Below are 21,577 nucleotides of genomic sequence, written 5' to 3'. Positions count from 1 at the left end.
CAATGTTATACGGCTTGTATTTATTTAATCTTTCTTGATGGGCAAGCCTAATAATAAATTAAATTATAAAGATGAAAAAAGCATGACGTTTATAAGAATATTTGATTGTAATATTAATGGTTCTTTATCATGCAATTTTGGTCTAAGAAATATCAAAGGAGTTGGTATTAGAATGAGTAATGTATTAAGAAAAATATTGAAAAAAGATATTAATTATAAGTATGTATTGTTATTGTAGATTATATAACATTGAAAAAGCAGATCTAGAGGAAGTAGTTAATATTTTTGGAAAATCTAGCAGGAAGGCATTTCCTTCTTGGCTAATGAATAGAAGAGCAGATTTTTTAACAGGTGATAATCTTCATGTTCTTTCAACTGTTTTAGATTCTGCTCTTCAAGAGGATATTAAACGTTTAGTGACAATAAAGTAAAATTTCTTTTATAGAAATAATAAAGGATTAAGACATCTTTCAAGACTAAAGACTCGAGGGCAACATACTAAATCTAATGGGCGTAGAGGAAAAACGATAGGAGTTGTAAGAAAAAAGAAATAAATCATGATTGTAATATCTAATCATTACACAGACCTATATAATCAGTTCAAAAGTTTTACATAATGCTATGGGCTGCATTTGATATTCTAGGCCAAACTTGAGCACATTCCTTGGCAACTGGTCCAGTTATACTACTTCCTTTTCGATAATATTATACCTTTGAGTTCACCTTTAAGATTAACGATTACACAGGCATTGTCTTCAAAACAAACATGAGATCCATCTTTTCTTCTCCATGATTTTTTTTGTCTAATAATTATGGCTGATAAAACTTATTTAGAAATTTTATACTTGTTTTTCTTAGTTTTATTTTTCCTTTCTTAACACTGCCTAGAATCATTGATCCAGGTGATGCTCCTGGTATTCTATTTAGCCTTGATCCAGATTTGAACACTCCAATTATAGATAAAAGTTTAGCACCTGAATTATCTGAGCATTTTACACAAGATTTTATAAAAATACCGAGAGAGATCTTAAATTTACTTTTAGAAAATTTCTTTCTTATTCGTCTTGTTATTATCATAATTTGTGCTTTGATTATATTAATTAAAAAAGTGCAAAATCTAGGTATATACATTGATTTCTATAATGAGCTCTAACTACTCTACATTTTTACTAGAAAAAAATATTCTGTATTTAGTACTTTTTTGATTAATAGTCTACTGAAATCGATTTTAATAGTACAAAATCTTTTATTTCTACTATTTTATACTTAAAAAATAAAAATAGTAATGAAACCATAAATTTATATATAAATGGTAAAGGTAGTTCGGTTAAATATTATTCAATAGTATTATAATCTATTTTCACGTTATGACCAGATTATTAGCATGCATGATATTATTAACAGCATGAAATCAAAACTTTCAACTTTAGTTCTAGGAATTGCTTTTAATGAAATGTGCCTTATCAGTAGTTATGGAAGTAAAGTAAATTTTTTTTAATCAGGACTACAGATATGCTTTACCATCTAGCTTATTGTATATTGATGTTTTTATGAATTCAATTGGCTCCTCACAGACAAGTGACATAGGTATTAAAAAATCAGAACTATACAAGTTTAACAATTTAATTGTATATGAAATATTAATAGATTAATATATTTAGCAAACACACGATGAGACATCCAACTGAAATAACATCATATATGACAAGGCCTTTTCATATGACATCGGTCGAAGCTTTAAACTATGGCATAATCGATAAAATAATTTAACTAAATATTAATAAGAATATTTATTTGTTAATCCCTTTAGTCAATCGAGAATGATACTTTTAGATACTCGCGAAAAAAAATCCATAAAAGGGACAGGGCTAAGTGGATTTCAGTTTACTAGTTTTATATTAAATCCATCTCATCAGAATAATAAAAAAAAAAAGCAATATATATTAAAAAATGAGAGTAAATTATTAACAAAAAAAATCTCCAAATTTTTAAGAATGGTAAATGTTTTCATTTTCTTAAAAAAATTAGACAAGTATTTTATATGTTTTATAGAATAGATAGGCTCGATATAAATTTTAATGAATACTTTAAATTAGTAAGAGATGTAAAAAAAATTATTTCTATTCGTAATTATACTAGTCTCAAAAAAGTTTTTCATCGTTCAGAAAGGAACTTAATGTTTTTTGTTTATTCCCTGATTAATACTAAATTTTTAATTAGTAATTCAGTTGCTAAAGCATCGTCATTTAATAAATTTGGATTTTAATCTACTATAACTAATAAGATTTAATTTTATTATAAGAGCATTCTTTTAATTAATATTTTAAAAAGTTTAAGCTTGTAATAATTCATTCAAGACCTCTAGAATTATACAAATATAAACGATATAAAAGTTTTTTTAGCTTATTAACAAGCTTTAAATATCGTGAAGGTAACTATTGTAATAGACTTAGTAATGAATCTAGCAAGAGTAGAATTAACTTATTTAGATTGTAAGTAAGCTCTGGAGAGCTAAAAATGGAAAAATTATTAAAATTATTCAAAAAATTAGAAGTATGAAATTAAAAGACATAAAAAAAAATAAAGTTTTAAAAAAACCCTTACGTATTGATTTAAGTAAAAAATATGGGTTTAAAAACGATAAAAAACACATTGTTGTAATTACAAAGGTTAGTAAACGAAAAAATAAAAGAAAGGCAAGAAAGGTATTAAAGTAATAAATAGGGTAAAGTATTTGGAAAGATATCTTCTCAAGGCTGTATAAAGAGGAAAAAAAACATTTCTTTACTAAAAATGGCTTCAAATTCGGTACCCTATCCAAAAAAGAATTTTAACAAATTAAAAACCTATTGGGTATTGGAAGTAAAGGTATTAGTATAGGATAAAAAAAATAAATATTTCGAAACAATACTGAAAGGATCTTAAGATTAGGAATTTTTATTTATTTCAAATATTTCTTAATTATCTATTAAAAATAATTTACATTTAAATTATTCGTCTTTTTCTTCAATTTTGAAAACTTTAAGATATTTCTTTTATGTTTTTTTCCAGTTAGATGTTTAAGAAATGAGTCTGAATCCCAGAGATAACATTTACAAATCTTATAATAATTATAAATACAGTACAATCAAATTTGCTGAGCTTGAATATATTTTGTTTGATACTCAAATGTTTTTTCGTAATTAATCTTTATTATTTATAGAACTTTGATTTTAATGAATTTGTTTTTTCAAGATATCCGTAAACTAGATTATTACTTATAATTTTTTTATTTTTATCCTCAAAATTAGGAAATACCATTGAAATATTATCCTCATAATAATTGAATTTATTAATTTTATTACTATGTACAATATAATCAAAAAATCCTATTTATTAAGTACGGTGTTAATTATTTTTGATTAGGTTTAATGGCCATCACAGAGTAATAATAAAAATACATAATTTCCTAAATATGCAGGTTTTAATAAAAAATTTAAATTTTACAAATATCGTCGAGCAAGTATATCATTATAAGGTAAGAATTCTTTGATTCAGATGAGAGTTATATTAAATAAATATAAGCTTTTAATTCTAACGAAATTAAGATATTGATTTAATAATTTTTTAGTAAAGAGTTTTTATTATTATTATTATTGTGACGTTTTAAAATAATTTTATAAACTTACGTTTGAGTAAATTTTTTTATTTCCTAATAGTCTTTTACTTGATAAATAGTGTTATTAAGGCTAATATGAGTATTAAAGAACTTAAGTTATTGTATGAAAAAACAAATATTTAGTTTTATTTTAGTAATATAATTATTTATATAATCTAATTTGTAAATCTAATTTAATTCTTCTATAAGAAATAGATGTATTAAATAACTAACGAAATATCCTTCCCAATGCTAGAATTTTGAATATATATTAATTGTAAATTTGGTAAATCTTCTTTTAAAAGAGCAATTAATCTGGTATGATAATGCTTATGTATTTTTCTACAGAAAATAATTTTTTTGGCTTTTGATTCAAATAAAATTAACCAGCATTCTTTATTATTTATATTCTTTTCAAAGATTGAACTTTTTTGACCGATTTCATTGTGATTTATATTTATGTTTAATATACTTTCCTTTTGATCACCGATTTTTGTAAAAAATATATGAATCGATTGAGAATTAGAAAAGATGTGTAATATCCGTTTAATTTTATTAAATATATTTTTATTATCATGTTTGAAAAGTATTTTATTTTCTTCATAATCGTAAATATAAGAATTTCTTAGTGACATAGTTTGGGTTATATTCCTTGAAAATGCTTTTAGGGTAGCTTGTTGAAATAACTGATTTATTTCTATTAAGTTTAAGAGTTTATCAAGTGTACTAAAACTTAATGCGATTTCTATACAAATAGTTAATAATTCTCTAAAGTTTTTTATTAGTTTAAAATAGTCAATAAGTTTTTCATTTGCTATAAAATTTCGTTTAAAATGTTTTAACATAAAAGAGATCGAATTATGAAAAACAGTTTTTTGAGAAGCAAAAGGACTAGTTTTAATATTTAAGTCTACTGTAAATAGATTTTGAGTGTTCTTAAAATTAATAGCTTTGCAAATAAGAACGAGTATATCAGTGAATGTGCTTGTTTTAAATAAATTTTTCGCAAGATAAATTATTGATGAATAGCTTTCTTTGCTTTTCAGTATTATCAAAGCAAGATGTAAAGGTATAATATTATTCGATTTATCAATATATATTACTCTAGATTTTATTAATTTTGTTAAAATGTTCTCAACTATCGAGCTGAAAAATAAACTTATAGTATAGCGATTATTATTTGTAATTCCATAATAATTAGGATTTCGTAGCAAAGCTGTGTATAAAAAAGTAGAGTTAAAAAAGTACAGTAAAGCTTGAATTTTGAGTTGATTCTGGTTCAATAATTTGATAGCTATGTTTTGATCAATATATTTAAGGAGATCGCTTTCAATAAGATTAGATTTTCCTAAGTATTGTTTTATTAGCTGTTTACTCAAATTATCAGTGTAAATGGCTGAAGGATTTAATTTTTTAGTTTTTTCTCTTATACGATTCACGAAATAATTGAGAAAATTTAATTTTATTTTAGATATTTCGAATTTCTTTGTTTGTTCTGAAAATAAATAAAAACTATCAAATTTAAATAAAAATTTCAGTCGAGGAGAAAAAATGGAAATAATCGTGTTTACATAGTTTGATAATATTAAAGAAAATTTGTATTTTAGATTATCAGTGATAATTTCTGAATCAACTACTATTATATTTTGTAAAAGTAGAAATTCTTTAACGCTATGAGAGCAGTATTCTTTTGATACAGTATTAATCATATTATCATATTTTAAATATTCGAGAACATTGTATAAAAAGAATTTAAAACTTGGATAATTCGGAAGATAAAATATATTAAGTGTTCGAACTTTAGGAAATCTATTTAAATTGGTAAAATAGTTAAAAATCAAGAATTTACACTGGTTATTAAATGTATGAGTTGATAATCTTTTCAATATAATATCTGTATTAAAGTAATCCATTTCCCAATTGAATAATAGATTGAATCCTTTATTAGATATCCATTTGTGAACAAAATCGTATTGTAAGAAAGTATCACAAAAAACCACGTATCTAAATTTATTAGTAAAAGTTTTTTTGTTAAATGTATTAGAGAATACTTCTTCTAAAAAGGGATGTAGATTTCCACAATCGGTCAATGAGTTTTCAATAATTGCTAGATAATTATGATTTAGATTTTTTCTTTTAGAAATACTATAAAAATTGTTTAATTCTATTATATTAATATTCTTATCGAGATCTTTATCATCATATGAATAAGGTTCTAAAATAATTCCAGTTTTAAGGCTAAAGCAAGGTTGTTTTTTTGAATTTTTTGCTAGTATATTATTAAAGTTTTTGAAGACATCAAAAGTATTTGCGTTTCTTTCACAAATATAGCAAAATTTTTTAGATTCAATAGCTTCAATACTTTCAAGATAATAAAATAATATTAAATATAAGCTAATTATTGTTTTTGATACACCTTTTGAAATTTCTAGAATCGTATTTTTGCCAGTTGAATACAGAAATTTTAACTTATCTGACTCTTTATGATTGGGTTTATATGTTGTATTTCTTAAATTTTTAGAATGAAATACTTTATATTCCTTTATACTTTTTGACTTCTTTTTTTGAATATTTATGCTACTTGTAAATAAAGCTGGCAAAACTAAGTTCGATATACTTATAGGAACAGAGAATGAACAATTGAGCCATTTATGAGAGTTAATATTAATAAAAATGTAAGGAGTAATTGGATTGGTTAAAGATATGATTGTACTTATCTCTTGTATTTTTTTATCTCTGCTGAAATAAAAGATATCATAGAAATGAATTTCTTCGAAAGATGAGTTGGTAATATTAATCCAAAAGTACTCTTTTAAATCGTGAATTAAAGAGGAATGATTAAACATTGAATAAAATTGAATATTTAGAACTATTAAATTATTTGTTAGTGTATAGATTTTAACTTTAGTTTTCAAATCAGGAAAATAGTTAGCCATTTCTTTTATATAACTAATATTCTTTGAAATTCCAGTCAGTTTTTTAATATCATTATGGGAAAATTTTTTTATCTTTTGACAACTGAGCTGATATTTTTCTAAGGCCTCAGTTAGTCTTAAGGGAAACGAAGAAAATTGTCTAAAAGGATGTAAAATATTCCATAGTCTTAAAGCTAGCATTTTTGAGTATTTTAGGCTTAACTTAAAAACTGATGAATTTCCTTTAGATAGGCTCAAGTAAATTAATCCGTGACAAATCTTTACCATCGTTTTTTGAATATATTTAGAATCACTTGCTAAAACAGAATCATTAAAAGAGAATCTACCTATATAAGCTTGAGCTAAAGAAAATATTTTAAGTATATTTATATTTTCTTCAATAGTATAGGGTATAGGTATAATATCAACTAACATTTTTATATCTAAAAACTCATCTAGTCTTACGACAATTTTTTGCAACTCGTCGCTTAAGCATAAAGTCTTTAAGAATAATCCTTCGTCAAACATTGTCGTAAGATTATTTGATAAGTGAAAAAATGTCAAAAAATTGATATCGTTGTAACTTGCTATTTTACCTAAATTTGTATTTTCATAAAATTTTTTAGAGTGTATTAGAAGGAAACCACAAATTTGTAATTTTTTAACTGCTGCCTTGATAATTTTTGTTTTAAGAATCGCGATACCATCTTGAGATTTGATAAGATCTTTCTTTAGATAATAAAAAGTGGGATTTCGTTTAATCCTTACAAATAAGAAACTGAAAGAAAGCCAGTTAATTCCTGAAATTTCGTCGTAGATTAATCCAGTAGTTATTTCAGTATTAATACTATCAGTAATTTTATGTAATAAGGTAGATTCAATGTTTAACATATTACTAAGAAAAGCTAAATACATGCCAACCTTGTTTGAAGTTGTTAATAAAACTCCTTCTCCGTGAATGTCAAATTGAGGTCTACCAGCCCGTCCAAACATTTGAAGTATTTCTATAAAATTTAATTCACTCCATTTACATAAAAACGAATCGTAAACAGATGTTCCTTTAATTAAAACAATTTTAGCGGGAAGATTTACCCCCCATGCAAGAGTTGATGTAGAAACTAAAAATAATAACTTCTTGCAATAAAACAGATCCTCAATTAGTATTCTAGTTTTGGCTGAAAGACCTGCGTTATGAACACCTATTTTTTTCCCCAATATATCATTGATTTGTTTGTTTTCTACGTTTACAAATTCTTGTTCAGTAATTTCTTTAATTTCTTCTGTATTATTTTCAATATTGTTGTTATCAATAATTTTTTTAGCTGTTTTTATACAATCCTTTCTTGAATGAACGAATATTATTGTTTGAAACTTTTTTTTAAAAATACTTTTTGTTTTTTCCAGTAAGATTTTTTCTATGAGCATCGCTTGATTACTATTTTCTGTTTTTTTTATGCCTATAATTGAATATTTTATTGGTATTGTTCTGAAACTTTGATCAAAAGCAAATAAACTTCTATCAATATTGACCCTTAATAATTTAGCTGCATCAATAAAATTTGGAAAAGTAGCTGATAGTCCTAATAATCTAATTTTTTTATTATTATATGAATTATGAACGAAAATTCTTGCAATTAATCTTTCGATCACATTACCTCTTAAATAGTGTAGTAAATGAAGTTCATCGATTATTAACAACTTTAAACAATTCAATAAAATTTCATTATAGGATTTTCTTGTAATGATATCAAGTTTCTCAGGTGTAGTTATTATCATAAAAGTTTTTTTAACTTGTGAAAGTGGTACAAAAGTATCACTAATCATTTTTAACGTATCTAATTTATAGAAAGTGAGTAATTTTTTAAAATAATCATTTAATTCTCGGATTAAAGCCTTCATTGGAGCTAAGTAAACAACTTTCAATATCATTCTTTTTCTTTCATCATACAAGGATAAAGAGGATTGCTTAATGACTTTTAGAATGCAAAAATATGCGATCAGGGTTTTTCCTGACCCAGTTGGTGCAGATACGAATATATTGTCATCATGTAAAATAGCCATAGGGTATACTTTGCTTTGCATAGCATTAAATTTATTAATATTTGAAAGAGTTTTATTAATCCATTTTGGTAATCGGGATAGCGAAATGAGGGATCCTTTATTAAATTTAGCTATATTTTGTTTAGGTTCAATACAAATTTCTTCGTATAAATCATTGTAAATCTTAAAACTGTTTTGCGGAATTTGTAATTGACTATTAAACTTAGAATTATCCAGAGAATTAGACTTTTCTAAATCATTTAGATTAAAAAGTCTTTCGTTCCATTTTACATCATTATAATAGTTGTTCTTGACTAAATTTTTGCGATTTTTCATATCATCAATAGCTTTACGCAAGAAAATAAATACTTTTTTATCTTTTTTTATTAGATTTTTCAAGCCCTTTGCTATTGAACTACCTTGTTTTAAATTTAAGAAAAGCTCTATTATTGAATTAGATAAATCAGCTTTTTTATTTAAAAATGCTATTAAATCTAAATTATTAAATCCTAAATTGTTGATTGAAGAAGCCAGTGAATTAGAACTATGTTTGTCGATATTATCTAGTTGCTTTGATAAATGAGAGTTATTTGACTCTATTTTAAGAACATTTGTGAAGTCATCTTCTACAAATTTTTTCATTGTTACATTTTTTTTATCAAAGTTTATGTTTGAGTTTGATGCACTTGATTCTTTTATTTCATAGTTCAAAATTTTCTTAGCAAGTAATAATAATTTTTGGCAATCAACTGTTATTATATTGCCAATTATTTTAGATAAAGTTAATCTTAGAAGATTAATATCAATAGTCTTATCTTTAAACTTTTTAATGCTTTTTATTATTAATAATGTGTTTCTTATCGAATTTTTTTTCGAATACTTTTTAACTATGTTAAGAATATTTAGGATTATAGAAAAACTTTTATCCCTAGCTAAGTTAATCATATAGTAGTGTCTTGGAACAAGTATTATTTTAAAGAAGATTTATATATTGAATCATAAAATAAATGAAGAATTCTGTTAAAATTATTAAGCTAAAAAAAATGCTAAATAACACTTCTATGACTTTAGAAAATAATTACAATATAAAAAATATTAACCGATATTCTCAGCCATTAAAAAATAGCATTTCTAAAGTTACAAATTTATAAAAAGGCTTATGAAAATAGAAAGGCTTCCAGTGTTAATAATTATAAAAATAGTAAAAAATATAATGTTTAGATTTAGATAATTTATTTGATAAACAAATAGTTGATTTTTCGTATATTGATGAACTAAATAAAAAGAAAATAAATTTAAAACATAAAGTTAGCATAAAATATTTAGAATAAAAATAATACAAGTACTAATGAATCAATAATTATGGAATGGGTTAAGGATTTGTTAAGATGGGAGGATTTATTTTTAAAGCTTGAAAATAAACTAGGATTTTATCCAACAATAGATTTCTTTGTAAAATATTCTCAAAAAGACAAAAGGTATAATAGATTTAACAAGTGAAATAAAAGAGAGACTCGCCATTGGTAAGATATCAAAAGAAATTTTGATAAAAAGAAGTCTTAAATTAATAATATCAATAGCAAAAAGGTATAATGGATGTGGGCTTTCCTTTGAGGACTTAATAGCAGAGGGTATTTTAGGGTTAATGAAGGGAATTAGAAAGTATGATTTTTCCAAAGGACATAAATTTTCAACATATGCTCATTGGTGGATCAGACAATCTATCTCTAGGTCTATCGATGATCAGTCAAGAATAATTAGATTACCAGTTTATGTGAAAGAGATTTTATCAAAAGTAAATTTGCTTTTTTAGATTAATAAAATAAAAAATAAATTTTATGAAGATAAGAAAAGATATCCAACTGAAGAAGAAATTTCTTTGTTAATAGGGATTCCTTTGAAAAAGTTAAGAAAATTGCTTTTATCTTGTAATGATTTGATTTCATTAGATTCGTTGATTGAAAATGATTCAAATGACAGTAATATGTTAAATGATTCAATTGAAGTTTTCTAAATTACAATAGGATTCTAAAGTTATTAATTCTGAAGTTTATGCAATTGAAAAATCGCTTAAGCAAGATTTAAACAAGGCTTTGTTGACTTTAAGTGATCGAGAGTCTGCTGTTATTCGTCTGAGATACGGTTTAGATGATGGTAATGAGAGAACGTTAGAAGAAATTGGTGAATATCTAAATGTATTTATTATTTTAATAGGTAACCAGAGAAAGAGCTAGACAAATAGAAATTAAAGCCTTAAAAAAGTTACAATTTAATACATCAAATTATTTATTTTCAGATTATGAAGAATAGTAATCTAGATTTACCAAATTTTATAGAATTCTTTGATAATTAAGCAGTCTTTTAACGATTTGCATACTTTTAGAAGATTTAAATTTCCCTCCACTCGGTCTAGTTAATAATGTTGAGCAATCGACGCAAGTTTTCCAGAAAACACTATGTGAAAAGATAATATTTCTATTATTAATTTAATCACATTTTTTTACATTTTAAGCATTTAGTAGCTATATAATGAGAATTAGGACTCTGTATTAACCTTTTTAGTTTGTGTTTTTTAGCCTCTGTCTTCTTTGAAGGATTTGATAAATCTAAGAATGAGCCTAACTTTAAATTAGTTTATAACTTTGTTCATGGAATTGTGTTTAAATTAAATGTATATACCTAAATATCTTGATTGCTGATATTGTATTTTTCAAAACAAAAATGAAACTTTTAGGGATTATTAAATATGTTTAACAATCACGGTTTGTTTATAGATAGTTATGTTCCGTTATACTGGTATTAAAATTTTTAAAGTTCTTGGACAAAAAAGATTATTGAACCAAATAGTAAAGGACATCTTATTATTAATATAAGATGTTTAAATACGAGAAAAGAACTTAATAAACGAATAATAGCCATTGTTATTGCTACATCTATTCGTTCACAAGTAAAAATACCAATAAAAGGGTTTTACAAACGCTGTACTTTCTACTTTGATGTCAAAATTTTAATGTACTACGAATTTTATTATATATTAGTTAATTCATTAGCATATACTATTATCTCAGGATTAGAACGATTTATTTTATAGCATGAATAATTCATTGTTTCTGAAATAATTTGTTCTAAGGATATTATGGATATGTTGGTTCGACATTTATTCAATATGTTAAATAATAGTTTTTTTATAATAAAATTTAGTTTACCTCTATCAATCCAAATTCCTATAAAAGATCCTTTAACCTCGAGATGAAATCCTCAATTTTGATTTAAAGCTGACGTATGTATCCGATTCTTTGATTCTAACAAATTCAAGAGAAATTAAAATTATTCCTTCGTTAGAAATTTTGATCTTATCGCTTATACCTATATCAGCATAACTTCCCAAAATAGAACTACCTTTAAGTACTATTAATACCAGTATTATAGTGATTTACCAAATTAATCTCTCCTGATAAATTAAATAATTTGAAACCTAGTGGGTTTTGATTATCAGATTCTAAACTTAATACTTGTCCATTTCTCATCACAATAGTATTTTTAATTCCGCAGTTTTGTAGAGCTATCGAGGAGTGAACATTTAGAGAGATTAATTCTCCATGTACAGGTAAAAAGTAAGAGGGTTTTACTATTTTAAGAATTTCTTTTAATTCATCTTCATAGGCATGACCTGAGGTATGAATTTTAGCTTGATTTCCATAAATTATCTTACAGCCATGACTAGAAATTCTATTGAGCATTCTTACGACTTTTTTATCGTTTCCTAAACTATGTTTCAGTACCTGGTATAATTTTTGCCGAGTATATTATTGTGTCATACGGATTGAGAGAAAGTCTTGGACTAAGATCTAGAGATGATAGATTTAAAGTAGATCTAGCTTCTCCCTGACTACCAGTTGTAACAATAATTATTTTGTCAGGATCGATATTTTTTAATTCGGATTCTTGAACTAACTCTGAAGGATGAAAAGGAGCTCGCCCGTCTAATAAAGATGCGTCGAGATATGAATTTAAACTTGTACCTAGAAAGCAAATCTTTTTTTTACTGATATCAGCAGCTTTTTTGATAGAGTAAAGTCTATTAAAGATAACTCAACCTAAAAACATTAGAAGCAAATTGAGTAGTAATAATTCTACCTTTTATCTTGGGGTTAGTTATTATAGAAACCAATGAATCTTGCACAACTTTTTCACTAGCGGTCCTACCATGAGAAAGAGAATTTGTCGAATCGCTCATCATTAATAAAACTTTCTCTTTAGAAATAGATTCAAGAAATTCTCTATCAAATTTTTCTCCATCGAGAGGAAACTCATCAATTTTCCAATCGCCAGTGTGAACTATTAATCCATATTTTGATCTTATCACAAATCCACAACAATCAGGAATTGAATGAGTAACTCTAAACGCTTCGCATCTATTTTAAAATGTTTTACTCGAATGGTCCTAGTTGAAATCTTTTTTTTAAATCAAATATTCTGAATAACTTTTTAAATAAATAGTTTTGCTTATCGATTCTTTTACTAATGATATTATAAACAAATCTTGACGTATATACTAGAGCATCGGTCCTTAAAATAGGCAATACCTGAAATCTAGTATTTTACCCAATTAATTGCACCAATATGATCTTCATGGCCATGCGTTATTATTAAGCCCTCTATTAAATTTTGAATATGAGTTAAAAAATTGATATCTGGTATGACTTTTTGGATACCTAAATGAGACAAACTATAAAAATATTATTAACTCAGTAAACATAATACCGCAGTCTATGAGAATAAAACGCTTTTTTGACCCAATAAGCATACAATTCATTCCTATTTCACCTAACCCTCCTAGTGGTACTACAATAATATCTTTATCCAGAACTTGTTCAATAACACGATTTTTTTTTCTAAGTATTGTATTTAATCTTGTACTCTTATAGCTTTTATTGTTATTTTTGTAAATAAGATTAAAACTGGAGTTATTAAACGCTATTATCAAAAATATACCTCTGCTATTAAAGCTTGTTTTTTTTTTATATAGTAGATTTATTGGAGCAAAATTACTTGTTTTTTCTATCTTCATTTTAATAACTAAAAACAAACATTATGTAGAACTAACAAGCTTCGATCTCTTTTTTACTGTGCAGTCAACTCTGAATAAACAGTAACTAAGTTGGTTGAATCAAACCATAATCTAATTAAAGTTCCGTAATTATCTCATTTAGTAACTAATTTAAAGGATCTACTTTTTTGTTTATACTTTTTTTAGCATTTTTGTATTTTAAGTAAAACTACTTACTCTTTAGTACTAAATTGAAAACTTACCCGATTATTGTATTTTATATGAATATGAAACAAAATGATCGAATTAATGAACTCGATTTTAAACATAGGATAAATAAACTAATTACTTGGTATGAAATGAGAAGAAATAGCAATTCTCATTCTGAAAATGTAATAATAAAATAATAAGATACTATTAAATATAGTTAGATTTTCTAGAGTATTGAAAAAAATTATTTTAAAAACTAAGATTATTCATAAAAAAAGAGTATATTCACAGGCTAAATTTCTTTTATTTCAAACTATTAATTGTTCTTCTTCTTTACCTTTCAAATAAAATATTTCATGTTTTAAAAAAAAAATAGTTTTTAATAATATTATGCTTTATTGCATGTAAAAATGAAAAAATACCGTTAAATTTGTATGATTATGGAAAATTATTCAATATTAGTGTATTAGAGCTAATACCAATATTCTTTAAATTTTGTCGCAAGTTTAACATCAGTGAAATAATTTGTAACAGTAAGTTTAATTTTGTATAAAAGATATACAGATCCAAGTTTATATATAAATAAATATACAAATCAACTAAAATTAGGTAATAACACGAGTAGAGTAGCTAAATATTCACTCAAGATAGTTAATAGTTCAAATTTTTTATGGAAAGGGAAAGCAGTTAGTCCTTTCGGAGTATATGGAGCATCAATTTTTATAGCATTAAAAATTTTAGGTTTACTAATATAATAAAGGTTTAAAAAGTTGCATCAAAACCATAGAGAGCATTACCAATATAAGCCAGCATACAATTAATAGAAGAGTTATGGAAATCAAAACAATAGTGAAAAAACAAGAATTAATTAATAAGTATAATAAAGAATCCAAAAGTAAGCTTATAAGATTTTCTGTCCTTTTAAAGAAAGCTTATAAAAAAAATAAACTAGAAGCAAGAATGCCGAATAACATAACTACACTAAGGAAGCTAATTACCCAAGATGGGACTTGAACCCATGACTACAAGGTTTGATTAAGAGCCTTGCGCTCTACCACTAAGCTACTTGGGTATTTCGTCAATAATAAAATTAATTGAACACAATTTTAATAAATATAATATTTTAAATAAATAAGAATTACTTTAATAAATTATCCTAGGGATAATTTATTAAATTACTATATATTAAAAATTCAAAAAAAAATTAATATTGAAAAATCATTCTACTTTTAAACTTGCGCTTGGGGACAAACAATCTCAAATGATTTTCTTGATGAGATTGAATGCTAGTTGAAAATAATTCCGCTTAACTTATTTTTACCCCTCATTATTATAATAATTTAAAAATTAGCACTGGCTAAATACAGAACCCATTTTGTCATATTATATGACTAGAGTTTCTTTTTTGTTTAGTAATACAAAAATGTCAATCAAATCAAACCTATATTCTACAGTGAAAAGTGAAAGATGTATGCTTTTTTCTACAAAATGTTCTAAATTTAAATTTAACAATAACACTATTTTATCGCTATACGGGGGAGTGGATGATAATATAGCTGATTTGATTTTTAAAAAAGCATTGTTTACTAAGTCAGTTGACAATAACAAAGAATTAACATTATTAATTAATTCACCAGGTGGTTCAGTTACAGCAGGCCTAAAAATTATGGACGCTTTAAACTATGTAAAAGTAAGAAATAATACTGTATGTTTGGCTTTGGCTGCCTCTATGGGAGCATTTTTGTTGGCTTCTGGATCTAGAAATTATCGACAAGCTTTATTAAATAGTAGAATTATGATTCATCAGCCTTTAGGAGGGGCTTTTGGTGATTCTCTAGGTGTAGAAATACAAGCAAACGAAATATTATATTTCAAATTAGTACTAAGTGGCTACCTATCAGATTTTTGTCGCAAACCTCTCAATGAGATATTAGTTGATACCGACAGAGATTATTTCATGTCTTCAAAACAAGCTACTAACTATGGTCTAATTGATAAAATTTTAAAATAACTTCTACTTTATATAAATAACAAATTTATGATCATGCTAAATAGTAATAAAAAAATAAATGAAGTAATATATAATTTGATTTAGAATATATTCAAATCTAACAAAATCGAAAATAATAAGTATATACTTGAAGTAAAAAACCTAAAAAAATTCAAAATATCCAATAGTAGTATGAAAGTGAATGATAAATCTATTTCAAAGTTTTTACTAAGATCCAATGTTTTAAGAAAAGTAAATGTATCATCTTATGAAATTTATCCTCGCTATATCAAGAATAACAATATTTTTTTTACGAATAAAAAAAGTGCTATGGTTGTAATTTTCCTAATAGAATAAATCGATAGACGTTGAGGAAATATCTTATAAAATTCATCACAATTTACATGAAAATAGTTCCAATTTATTTATTGATACTTTATATTTAACATCGGTTTTAAAGATCCTGGATAACAATTATTCTTTTTATTCTAATAGTATCGATAGTAATATAAATTCATGGTGTTTGGCATTTTTTCTCTTTGATAAATACTATGAAAAAACAAATGAACATTATATATCTTTTGAGATATTATTATATTTAATTGAAAAATCAAAAGTAACAAAACTAGAAAAAGTATTTTAAAAAACAATGTAGTAAAAGTTATCAGAATTCGAAAAATACTAAGCTTTATCTTAATAATGACAAGTTTAAAACGAGAAATATCTTGACGAGTACAATTTGGATTGAAAAAAAATGATTTATTTATTCTTAAACTTATTTAATATAATTTTTAAATATTTGTTATTAGGTATGTTTTTAAGTTTTAAATAAAATTCTCTGTCATTGTTACTATTCTTAGCAGCTGGTTTATTCGAGTTTATTAATTTAATGTGCTTTAATCCTTTTTCAATTTGATAAGAACCAGATTTTGGATCAGTTCTAAAATAAAAGATCGCATTACAAACTTTGCAATTCATATAAAATCTATAAAGTTCGATACCTAAATAAGTTTGGTTGCTAATCTTTTTTTTAATTGTATTAAATTTGGTACCTCTATATAAATAAGTTCCGCATTGAACACAAATAGCGGTAAAAGGAATCATTGTTCTTACTCTAACAATTTTACTACCAGATTTTTTACGCTTGTAGACTTTAGATGGATCGAAATCGTGTGGGTAATACTTATTTAATACTTTACGTTCGGGGATTAAAGACTTTAGTTAATTTGTTAACTAAAATTTATTAAATCATGTTGACTGATATTACAAAATTGAAAAATTGCATCTCCTTTTATAACAGAATTATGTATCTCAAAAGAAATATTAAAGAAATATTAGAACTTAAAACCAAAAAAATTATCTTTCATAAAAGCCGAAAAGGTCTATCTTCATTACAAAATTGTTTTGAACAGCAAAAAACAATATTCTTCCAAAACCGAGAGTATTTTATTCAAATTACTAAATTTTTTAATTATTTATCTAATAAACTATATTACTTTAAAATAGAAAATTCGAAGATTTTAAAAAAAAAGGCTATTATAATGATAAGTAATTTTATAAAATCTGATACTTCTTTTTTAAAGAATATCTATTCGAGTATTAATAGCTACAAAACGTTAATTATTACTATATTAAATTTTTTAAAACTTGATAATGGATTAAGAAAATCCTTTTCGTATAATGATATTTTTCTTTTTTATAAAATATTTTTAAAAAAAATTAAGTATCAATTGAGTTTAAAAAAATCAGCTATTAAATTTGAGCTCTATTATTTTACGAAAATTTTCTTTTTATTATTATTTAGAGAGATTTTTAAAGTTAATATTTAGTAATAAGTACTTATCAAGTATTAAAAAGAGTATACTATTAGTAAAGAAAAAAGATTGTTTTTACAATAAATTTTTTAGTCGTAATATTATTATGTTACTAAAGATTTATTCTAATATGACATCATTAAGAGAATGTTATGGATTAGATTCTATTGTATCTACTAGCGTGAAAGTTATAAGTCTAATATTTAGAAAGTACTCCAAACACATTCAACAAATAAAGAAGAAACGAATAGAAAAATTCTTTTAAAGTTAATAGATAAACTTATTTTACCGAAATTTTTCTCAAAAAATTATGATAAAAAAATTACTCTTTTTAACAACAGGGTTAACGCTTAAAGAATTAGAGAGTTAATATGAACTATTACTTATCATTTAAAAGAATAAAGATATTTGAAACTTTTCGTATCGAGTATTTTATCAGTTTTTTCAAACAAAATTTAAAAATTCAATTACATGGAAAAGTACTTTATTATAAAAATAGTATAGAAAATTAAATGAGTTAGATGATTCTAGCAAGAGAACTAAGCGAATTTCAACTAAAATTTACTTATTTTTATATTATAAACATGAATTTTTATCTAAAGCTACTTTTAATGTACTAAAAATTAAATCAGACATTTTCATTGTATAATAATGTGCTCATCAATTTTAGGTTAGAGATCGTGAAAAGAATAACTAGATTATATACTGTTTTATCAAGACTCTACAAAATAACAAAATTAAGCATACCATTTTTATTTTTTAGACTAGGGATTTTAAAAAATTTACTACCACACTTTAACACCTTAAATCATAAAAGTAAGTTTATCAGCGGATCAAAAAGGTCTATGAAATTAAAACTTAACTATTACCTTGAGTATATAGCTTACTTTGAATCAATTAACTTTTTCATTAAATCAAGTTTTCTTGTTAACTACATGAATCTTAATGAAACAAAAATTAAAATCGAAACAAAAAGTCAAAAATCAATATTGGAATGTATGTAATTCTTGAAAAAGGTCATATTTCAACGTATGTAAACAATTTTGAAAAAAATAACGGCTATTTTTTTCAGTTAACAAAATATTATTACAACGGGTTATTCTTAATAGTTCTACTAAATTCATTTAAAATAACTTTTAATATATTTTCGAGAAACAGTAATCTGTTAGATAAAAAATATTATAGTACTATCATTAGATTCATATTACTATCTAAAAAATTGAATATTCATATAAATCACGTATAATAATATCATTTAGAACTTTTACGTGTTCCATAATCAAGAGCAGCTTTTTAGATGTAATTTGAACAGAAAAAATGTATTGATTGGTTTAATAGTTTAAAAAAAACAAACATTTCTTAAAATATAATAATAATTTTATGTTCAATAATTTGTCATTGATAAAATTCCATAGCTTGTGTAAATCATTCATTACAAAAGAATACTATGTTTGTTTGCATAAAATGTTTTCTTTAGAAACAATTGATAAGCTATATTTAAAAAAAAAAGCTTTTCATTTACAAATACTAATTAATCGTATAGATTACAAAGCCATGTCTAAAATTATGCTATATAAAAACTCTTTTTATGAAACTAGCAATCGACGAACAGAAAAAATTCAAACAAGCAATAAACCAAATTTTTACAAAACTATCTATAATTTTCAAATTTATTTAAATATACCCAATCAATTATTCTTAATTTCAAAGTCCAATATAAGATTAAATATTTCATTAATGCAAAGCATTCATTATCTCTATCAAAACTTTTCTTTTTATAAGATTAGGATTTTAATGCAATGTTCTTTAATAAATATGAATGATTATAATAAATATTTTGAAAATAATTTATTAAATCAAAAGAATTGCGAATTAAAAAATAAAGACAGACCTAATAAAGAAATCAGTAGATTTGATTTCTTAAAAAATCACACGATTATTAACTATATAAAAGCGAGAAATTTTCTTATAAAATTGATAACGGAGCATGCATATAGTAAAGTTTATATTTCTTTATATCGGGTTTTATTGATCTATTTTCGGTTAATTGTAGCTTTAATTAGACCTTTATACTCTTTTAGTAATTGTGACAATACTAAAACTTGTTTATGGATTGGCTTCAATGAAAATGTTATAAATAGTTCTTTGCATGAAACTGTAGACACTCTATCAAGACATTTAGAAAAAAATTCTTCTGATTTTTACGAAGAAATAAAACATTTTTCTTCTAGAAAAGATAAAAAATTGCTAGGAATGAATAAGAAAAAACTTTATAGTTTAATTAAATTTAACGAAGATGAAATTACATTAGAGTATAAAATGAGCACAAGTAAATATTTTAGAGATTTATTCATAAAACTTTTATATACAAAAAAATTAAAAAAAAGCTTTAAAATAACCGGTTTCGTTGCTAAGACTTTATCTATGATAGTCAAGATATCACGCTACTTTATTTACAAGAAGTATATTCTTAATCAAACTATAATAAAAATATTAAAGATTCATAATGAAGTTCTTAGAAATATAAATCAATCTAGCTCACCAAAATTATTATACACCAATTTGAAATATATTTTTTTATTTTTTTATCCTATTAAAGCATACTTTTTAAGATATCACAATAAACTTTCTATTAAAACTAGATTGCTAAAAAATCAATCTTATTATATTTTACAAATAAAACTATGCTCAATGATACTTTTTACAATCTTAAAAAATTCTTACAAACATAATCCTTATAAATTACTTAAATGTTTTCATGAAAAGTTACTTTATAATTTAATAAACTATCAAAAATTTAAAAATTACAAATTTAAAAACATGAATAGTAATTTTAATACTTTTTTTCAATATTCACTAAAAGTGCTTAATAAATGCTTCCTAGTCTATATAGAATATTTATTTGTCAAAGATAACACATTTTTTAGAACTAATTTTAAAATTAATTCAGCAAGTATGATAAATATATCGATATCACTTAGAAATTCAATAGTTGAAGCCCAGAATTATTTATCTAATAGATTGATACTTGGTTTTTATAATTTTGTTTCTACTATAAAGCATTTTATCAAACCGTATCTCAATATTTATTTAGCTGATGGCTGTAGACTTATTGGACAAAGGTTGAATGATAGCAAGAGCAAAAAAATCCGAAAAAATAGAAAATCAATTTCTAAAAATTCACTAATTTTCAAACTTTTTATTTATAATAAATACTATGAGCATATGAACAAACATCGCAATTCCGCTTTTCTCAATATTGCATATAGAAAATATAATAAAAAAAAAAGGTTAATTATTATAAAAGAACATAAAAAAGAAAAAACTAATTATCACCTAGATCACTTGTCGTTGTCTGACAATTCCAATTTTTATCGATCCATAATCAAATTATCACTAATCGCCTTGTCTAATGTTAAACCAATTTAGATGTATTAACTTCCAAAGTTTTAAAACTAAATAATATAGAAATACTTTATTACTAACTTTATATCATCATAATTAAAAATCTTTTGACTATAATAACTGTTAAAAGTTACTGATTCAACTTCACAATCAAATAAAATATTTTCTAAAACAGTTTCATTCTTAATATCTAATTTCATTCCTATCCATCTTTTAATCTAAAATGACGAGTTCAACCTTTGCATCGGAAATAACAGGTACAAAAATACAGTTGTAAGTGCTTAAATTGTTGCTTTTTCCTTTTGAACGAAACGTCGATAATAACCCCGAGTTACAAGAAATAGAAAAAATTCCATTGTCAAAAGAAACGTTTTTATCAATATTCAAATAAATAAAGGAATTTTTCTATTAATGAAGTTATTACATAAACAAACTTTTTCATATTACAAATTGAACGTCTATTAAGAGAATATTTTTTTGTATTATGCATTAATGTATTAAATTTTTTCATTTAAT

General features: G+C 24.1%; 16 protein-coding genes and 1 non-coding gene across 17 annotated transcripts; 9 read left to right on the top strand and 8 right to left on the bottom strand.

Moving 5' to 3' along the window:
* Nucleotides 1-37: 37 nt before the first annotated feature.
* rps18 (ribosomal protein S18) lies at nucleotides 38-554 on the top strand (the record flags this gene model as incomplete). Its single annotated transcript, XM_001712871.1, is given in 3 exon segments — nucleotides 38-219; nucleotides 239-427; nucleotides 446-554. The coding sequence occupies 3 exon segments, from the start codon at nucleotides 38-40 to the stop codon at nucleotides 552-554; spliced, it is 480 nt and encodes a 159-aa protein (XP_001712923.1).
* A 55-nt stretch (nucleotides 555-609) lies between these two features.
* Nucleotides 610-1,077, bottom strand: rpl23 (ribosomal protein L23; the record flags this gene model as incomplete). The annotated part of the gene is given in 3 exon segments (XM_001712870.1): nucleotides 610-692; nucleotides 712-825; nucleotides 846-1,077. 3 exon segments carry the CDS (start codon nucleotides 1,075-1,077, stop codon nucleotides 610-612), a joined length of 429 nt encoding a protein of 142 aa, XP_001712922.1.
* Nucleotides 1,078-1,142: 65 nt separating this feature from the next.
* Nucleotides 1,143-1,770, top strand: clpP-4 (Clp Protease copy 4; the record flags this gene model as incomplete). The annotated part of the gene is given in 5 exon segments (XM_001712869.1): nucleotides 1,143-1,193; nucleotides 1,213-1,326; nucleotides 1,346-1,483; nucleotides 1,503-1,628; nucleotides 1,648-1,770. 5 exon segments carry the CDS (start codon nucleotides 1,143-1,145, stop codon nucleotides 1,768-1,770), a joined length of 552 nt encoding a protein of 183 aa, XP_001712921.1.
* Nucleotides 1,771-1,820: 50 nt separating this feature from the next.
* BNATCHR2103 (hypothetical protein) lies at nucleotides 1,821-2,266 on the top strand. The annotated part of the gene is made up of 2 exons (XM_001712868.1): nucleotides 1,821-2,032; nucleotides 2,053-2,266. The coding sequence occupies 2 exons, from the start codon at nucleotides 1,821-1,823 to the stop codon at nucleotides 2,264-2,266; spliced, it is 426 nt and encodes a 141-aa protein (XP_001712920.1).
* Nucleotides 2,267-2,455: 189 nt separating this feature from the next.
* Nucleotides 2,456-2,880, top strand: BNATCHR2119 (hypothetical protein). The annotated part of the gene is given in 3 exon segments (XM_001712906.1): nucleotides 2,456-2,492; nucleotides 2,512-2,705; nucleotides 2,725-2,880. 3 exon segments carry the CDS (start codon nucleotides 2,456-2,458, stop codon nucleotides 2,878-2,880), a joined length of 387 nt encoding a protein of 128 aa, XP_001712958.1.
* Nucleotides 2,881-2,941: 61 nt separating this feature from the next.
* BNATCHR2102 (hypothetical protein) lies at nucleotides 2,942-3,300 on the bottom strand. Its single annotated transcript, XM_001712867.1, is given in 4 exon segments — nucleotides 2,942-2,965; nucleotides 2,984-3,100; nucleotides 3,121-3,187; nucleotides 3,206-3,300. 4 exon segments carry the CDS (start codon nucleotides 3,298-3,300, stop codon nucleotides 2,942-2,944), a joined length of 303 nt encoding a protein of 100 aa, XP_001712919.1.
* Nucleotides 3,301-3,858: 558 nt separating this feature from the next.
* u5snRNP (mRNA splicing factor U5 snRNP) lies at nucleotides 3,859-9,537 on the bottom strand (the record flags this gene model as incomplete). Its single annotated transcript, XM_001712866.1, has 1 exon — nucleotides 3,859-9,537. The coding sequence occupies one exon, from the start codon at nucleotides 9,535-9,537 to the stop codon at nucleotides 3,859-3,861; it is 5,679 nt and encodes a 1,892-aa protein (XP_001712918.1).
* A 62-nt stretch (nucleotides 9,538-9,599) lies between these two features.
* Nucleotides 9,600-10,902, top strand: sig2 (sigma 2 transcription factor; the record flags this gene model as incomplete). The annotated part of the gene is given in 8 exon segments (XM_001712865.1): nucleotides 9,600-9,728; nucleotides 9,748-9,793; nucleotides 9,814-9,899; nucleotides 9,919-10,044; nucleotides 10,064-10,387; nucleotides 10,406-10,597; nucleotides 10,617-10,787; nucleotides 10,807-10,902. 8 exon segments carry the CDS (start codon nucleotides 9,600-9,602, stop codon nucleotides 10,900-10,902), a joined length of 1,170 nt encoding a protein of 389 aa, XP_001712917.1.
* A 20-nt stretch (nucleotides 10,903-10,922) lies between these two features.
* On the bottom strand, nucleotides 10,923-11,242 carry rps27 (ribosomal protein S27; the record flags this gene model as incomplete). Its single annotated transcript, XM_001712864.1, is given in 3 exon segments — nucleotides 10,923-11,067; nucleotides 11,087-11,214; nucleotides 11,234-11,242. 3 exon segments carry the CDS (start codon nucleotides 11,240-11,242, stop codon nucleotides 10,923-10,925), a joined length of 282 nt encoding a protein of 93 aa, XP_001712916.1.
* A 96-nt stretch (nucleotides 11,243-11,338) lies between these two features.
* Nucleotides 11,339-11,683, top strand: BNATCHR2101 (hypothetical protein). Its single annotated transcript, XM_001712863.1, is given in 2 exon segments — nucleotides 11,339-11,388; nucleotides 11,407-11,683. The coding sequence occupies 2 exon segments, from the start codon at nucleotides 11,339-11,341 to the stop codon at nucleotides 11,681-11,683; spliced, it is 327 nt and encodes a 108-aa protein (XP_001712915.1).
* Nucleotides 11,620-13,663, bottom strand: myb1 (regulator of transcription that contains myb domains; the record flags this gene model as incomplete). The annotated part of the gene is given in 8 exon segments (XM_001712862.1): nucleotides 11,620-11,816; nucleotides 11,836-11,991; nucleotides 12,011-12,355; nucleotides 12,375-12,670; nucleotides 12,690-13,007; nucleotides 13,027-13,178; nucleotides 13,198-13,321; nucleotides 13,341-13,663. 8 exon segments carry the CDS (start codon nucleotides 13,661-13,663, stop codon nucleotides 11,620-11,622), a joined length of 1,911 nt encoding a protein of 636 aa, XP_001712914.1.
* A 1,184-nt stretch (nucleotides 13,664-14,847) lies between these two features.
* BNATCHR2t77 lies at nucleotides 14,848-14,924 on the bottom strand. Its single transcript has one exon. It is a non-coding gene; the product is annotated as a tRNA-Lys (tRNA).
* A 315-nt stretch (nucleotides 14,925-15,239) lies between these two features.
* Nucleotides 15,240-15,863, top strand: clpP-3 (Clp protease; the record flags this gene model as incomplete). The annotated part of the gene is made up of 1 exon (XM_001712861.1): nucleotides 15,240-15,863. The coding sequence occupies one exon, from the start codon at nucleotides 15,240-15,242 to the stop codon at nucleotides 15,861-15,863; it is 624 nt and encodes a 207-aa protein (XP_001712913.1).
* Nucleotides 15,864-15,890: 27 nt separating this feature from the next.
* Nucleotides 15,891-16,600, top strand: BNATCHR2100 (hypothetical protein). The annotated part of the gene is given in 4 exon segments (XM_001712860.1): nucleotides 15,891-15,926; nucleotides 15,948-16,175; nucleotides 16,195-16,458; nucleotides 16,478-16,600. The coding sequence occupies 4 exon segments, from the start codon at nucleotides 15,891-15,893 to the stop codon at nucleotides 16,598-16,600; spliced, it is 651 nt and encodes a 216-aa protein (XP_001712912.1).
* A 1-nt stretch (nucleotide 16,601) lies between these two features.
* Nucleotides 16,602-16,946, bottom strand: duf572 (mRNA splicing factor; the record flags this gene model as incomplete). Its single annotated transcript, XM_001712859.1, has 1 exon — nucleotides 16,602-16,946. The coding sequence occupies one exon, from the start codon at nucleotides 16,944-16,946 to the stop codon at nucleotides 16,602-16,604; it is 345 nt and encodes a 114-aa protein (XP_001712911.1).
* Nucleotides 16,947-17,092: 146 nt separating this feature from the next.
* On the top strand, nucleotides 17,093-21,085 carry BNATCHR299 (hypothetical protein). Its single annotated transcript, XM_001712858.1, is given in 9 exon segments — nucleotides 17,093-17,659; nucleotides 17,679-17,843; nucleotides 17,864-17,998; nucleotides 18,019-18,135; nucleotides 18,156-18,269; nucleotides 18,289-18,652; nucleotides 18,673-18,896; nucleotides 18,916-18,975; nucleotides 18,995-21,085. The coding sequence occupies 9 exon segments, from the start codon at nucleotides 17,093-17,095 to the stop codon at nucleotides 21,083-21,085; spliced, it is 3,837 nt and encodes a 1,278-aa protein (XP_001712910.1).
* On the bottom strand, nucleotides 21,072-21,572 carry BNATCHR298 (hypothetical protein). Its single annotated transcript, XM_001712857.1, is given in 4 exon segments — nucleotides 21,072-21,111; nucleotides 21,131-21,279; nucleotides 21,299-21,466; nucleotides 21,486-21,572. The coding sequence occupies 4 exon segments, from the start codon at nucleotides 21,570-21,572 to the stop codon at nucleotides 21,072-21,074; spliced, it is 444 nt and encodes a 147-aa protein (XP_001712909.1).
* Nucleotides 21,573-21,577: the final 5 nt, after the last annotated feature.

This window comes from Bigelowiella natans (assembly GCF_000002455.1).
Source record: "Bigelowiella natans nucleomorph chromosome 2, complete sequence".
Classification (NCBI taxonomy): domain Eukaryota; phylum Cercozoa; class Chlorarachniophyceae; genus Bigelowiella; species Bigelowiella natans.
Note: the sequence above shows the minus strand (reverse complement) of the source record. Positions and strands in the feature narration are given on the sequence as shown.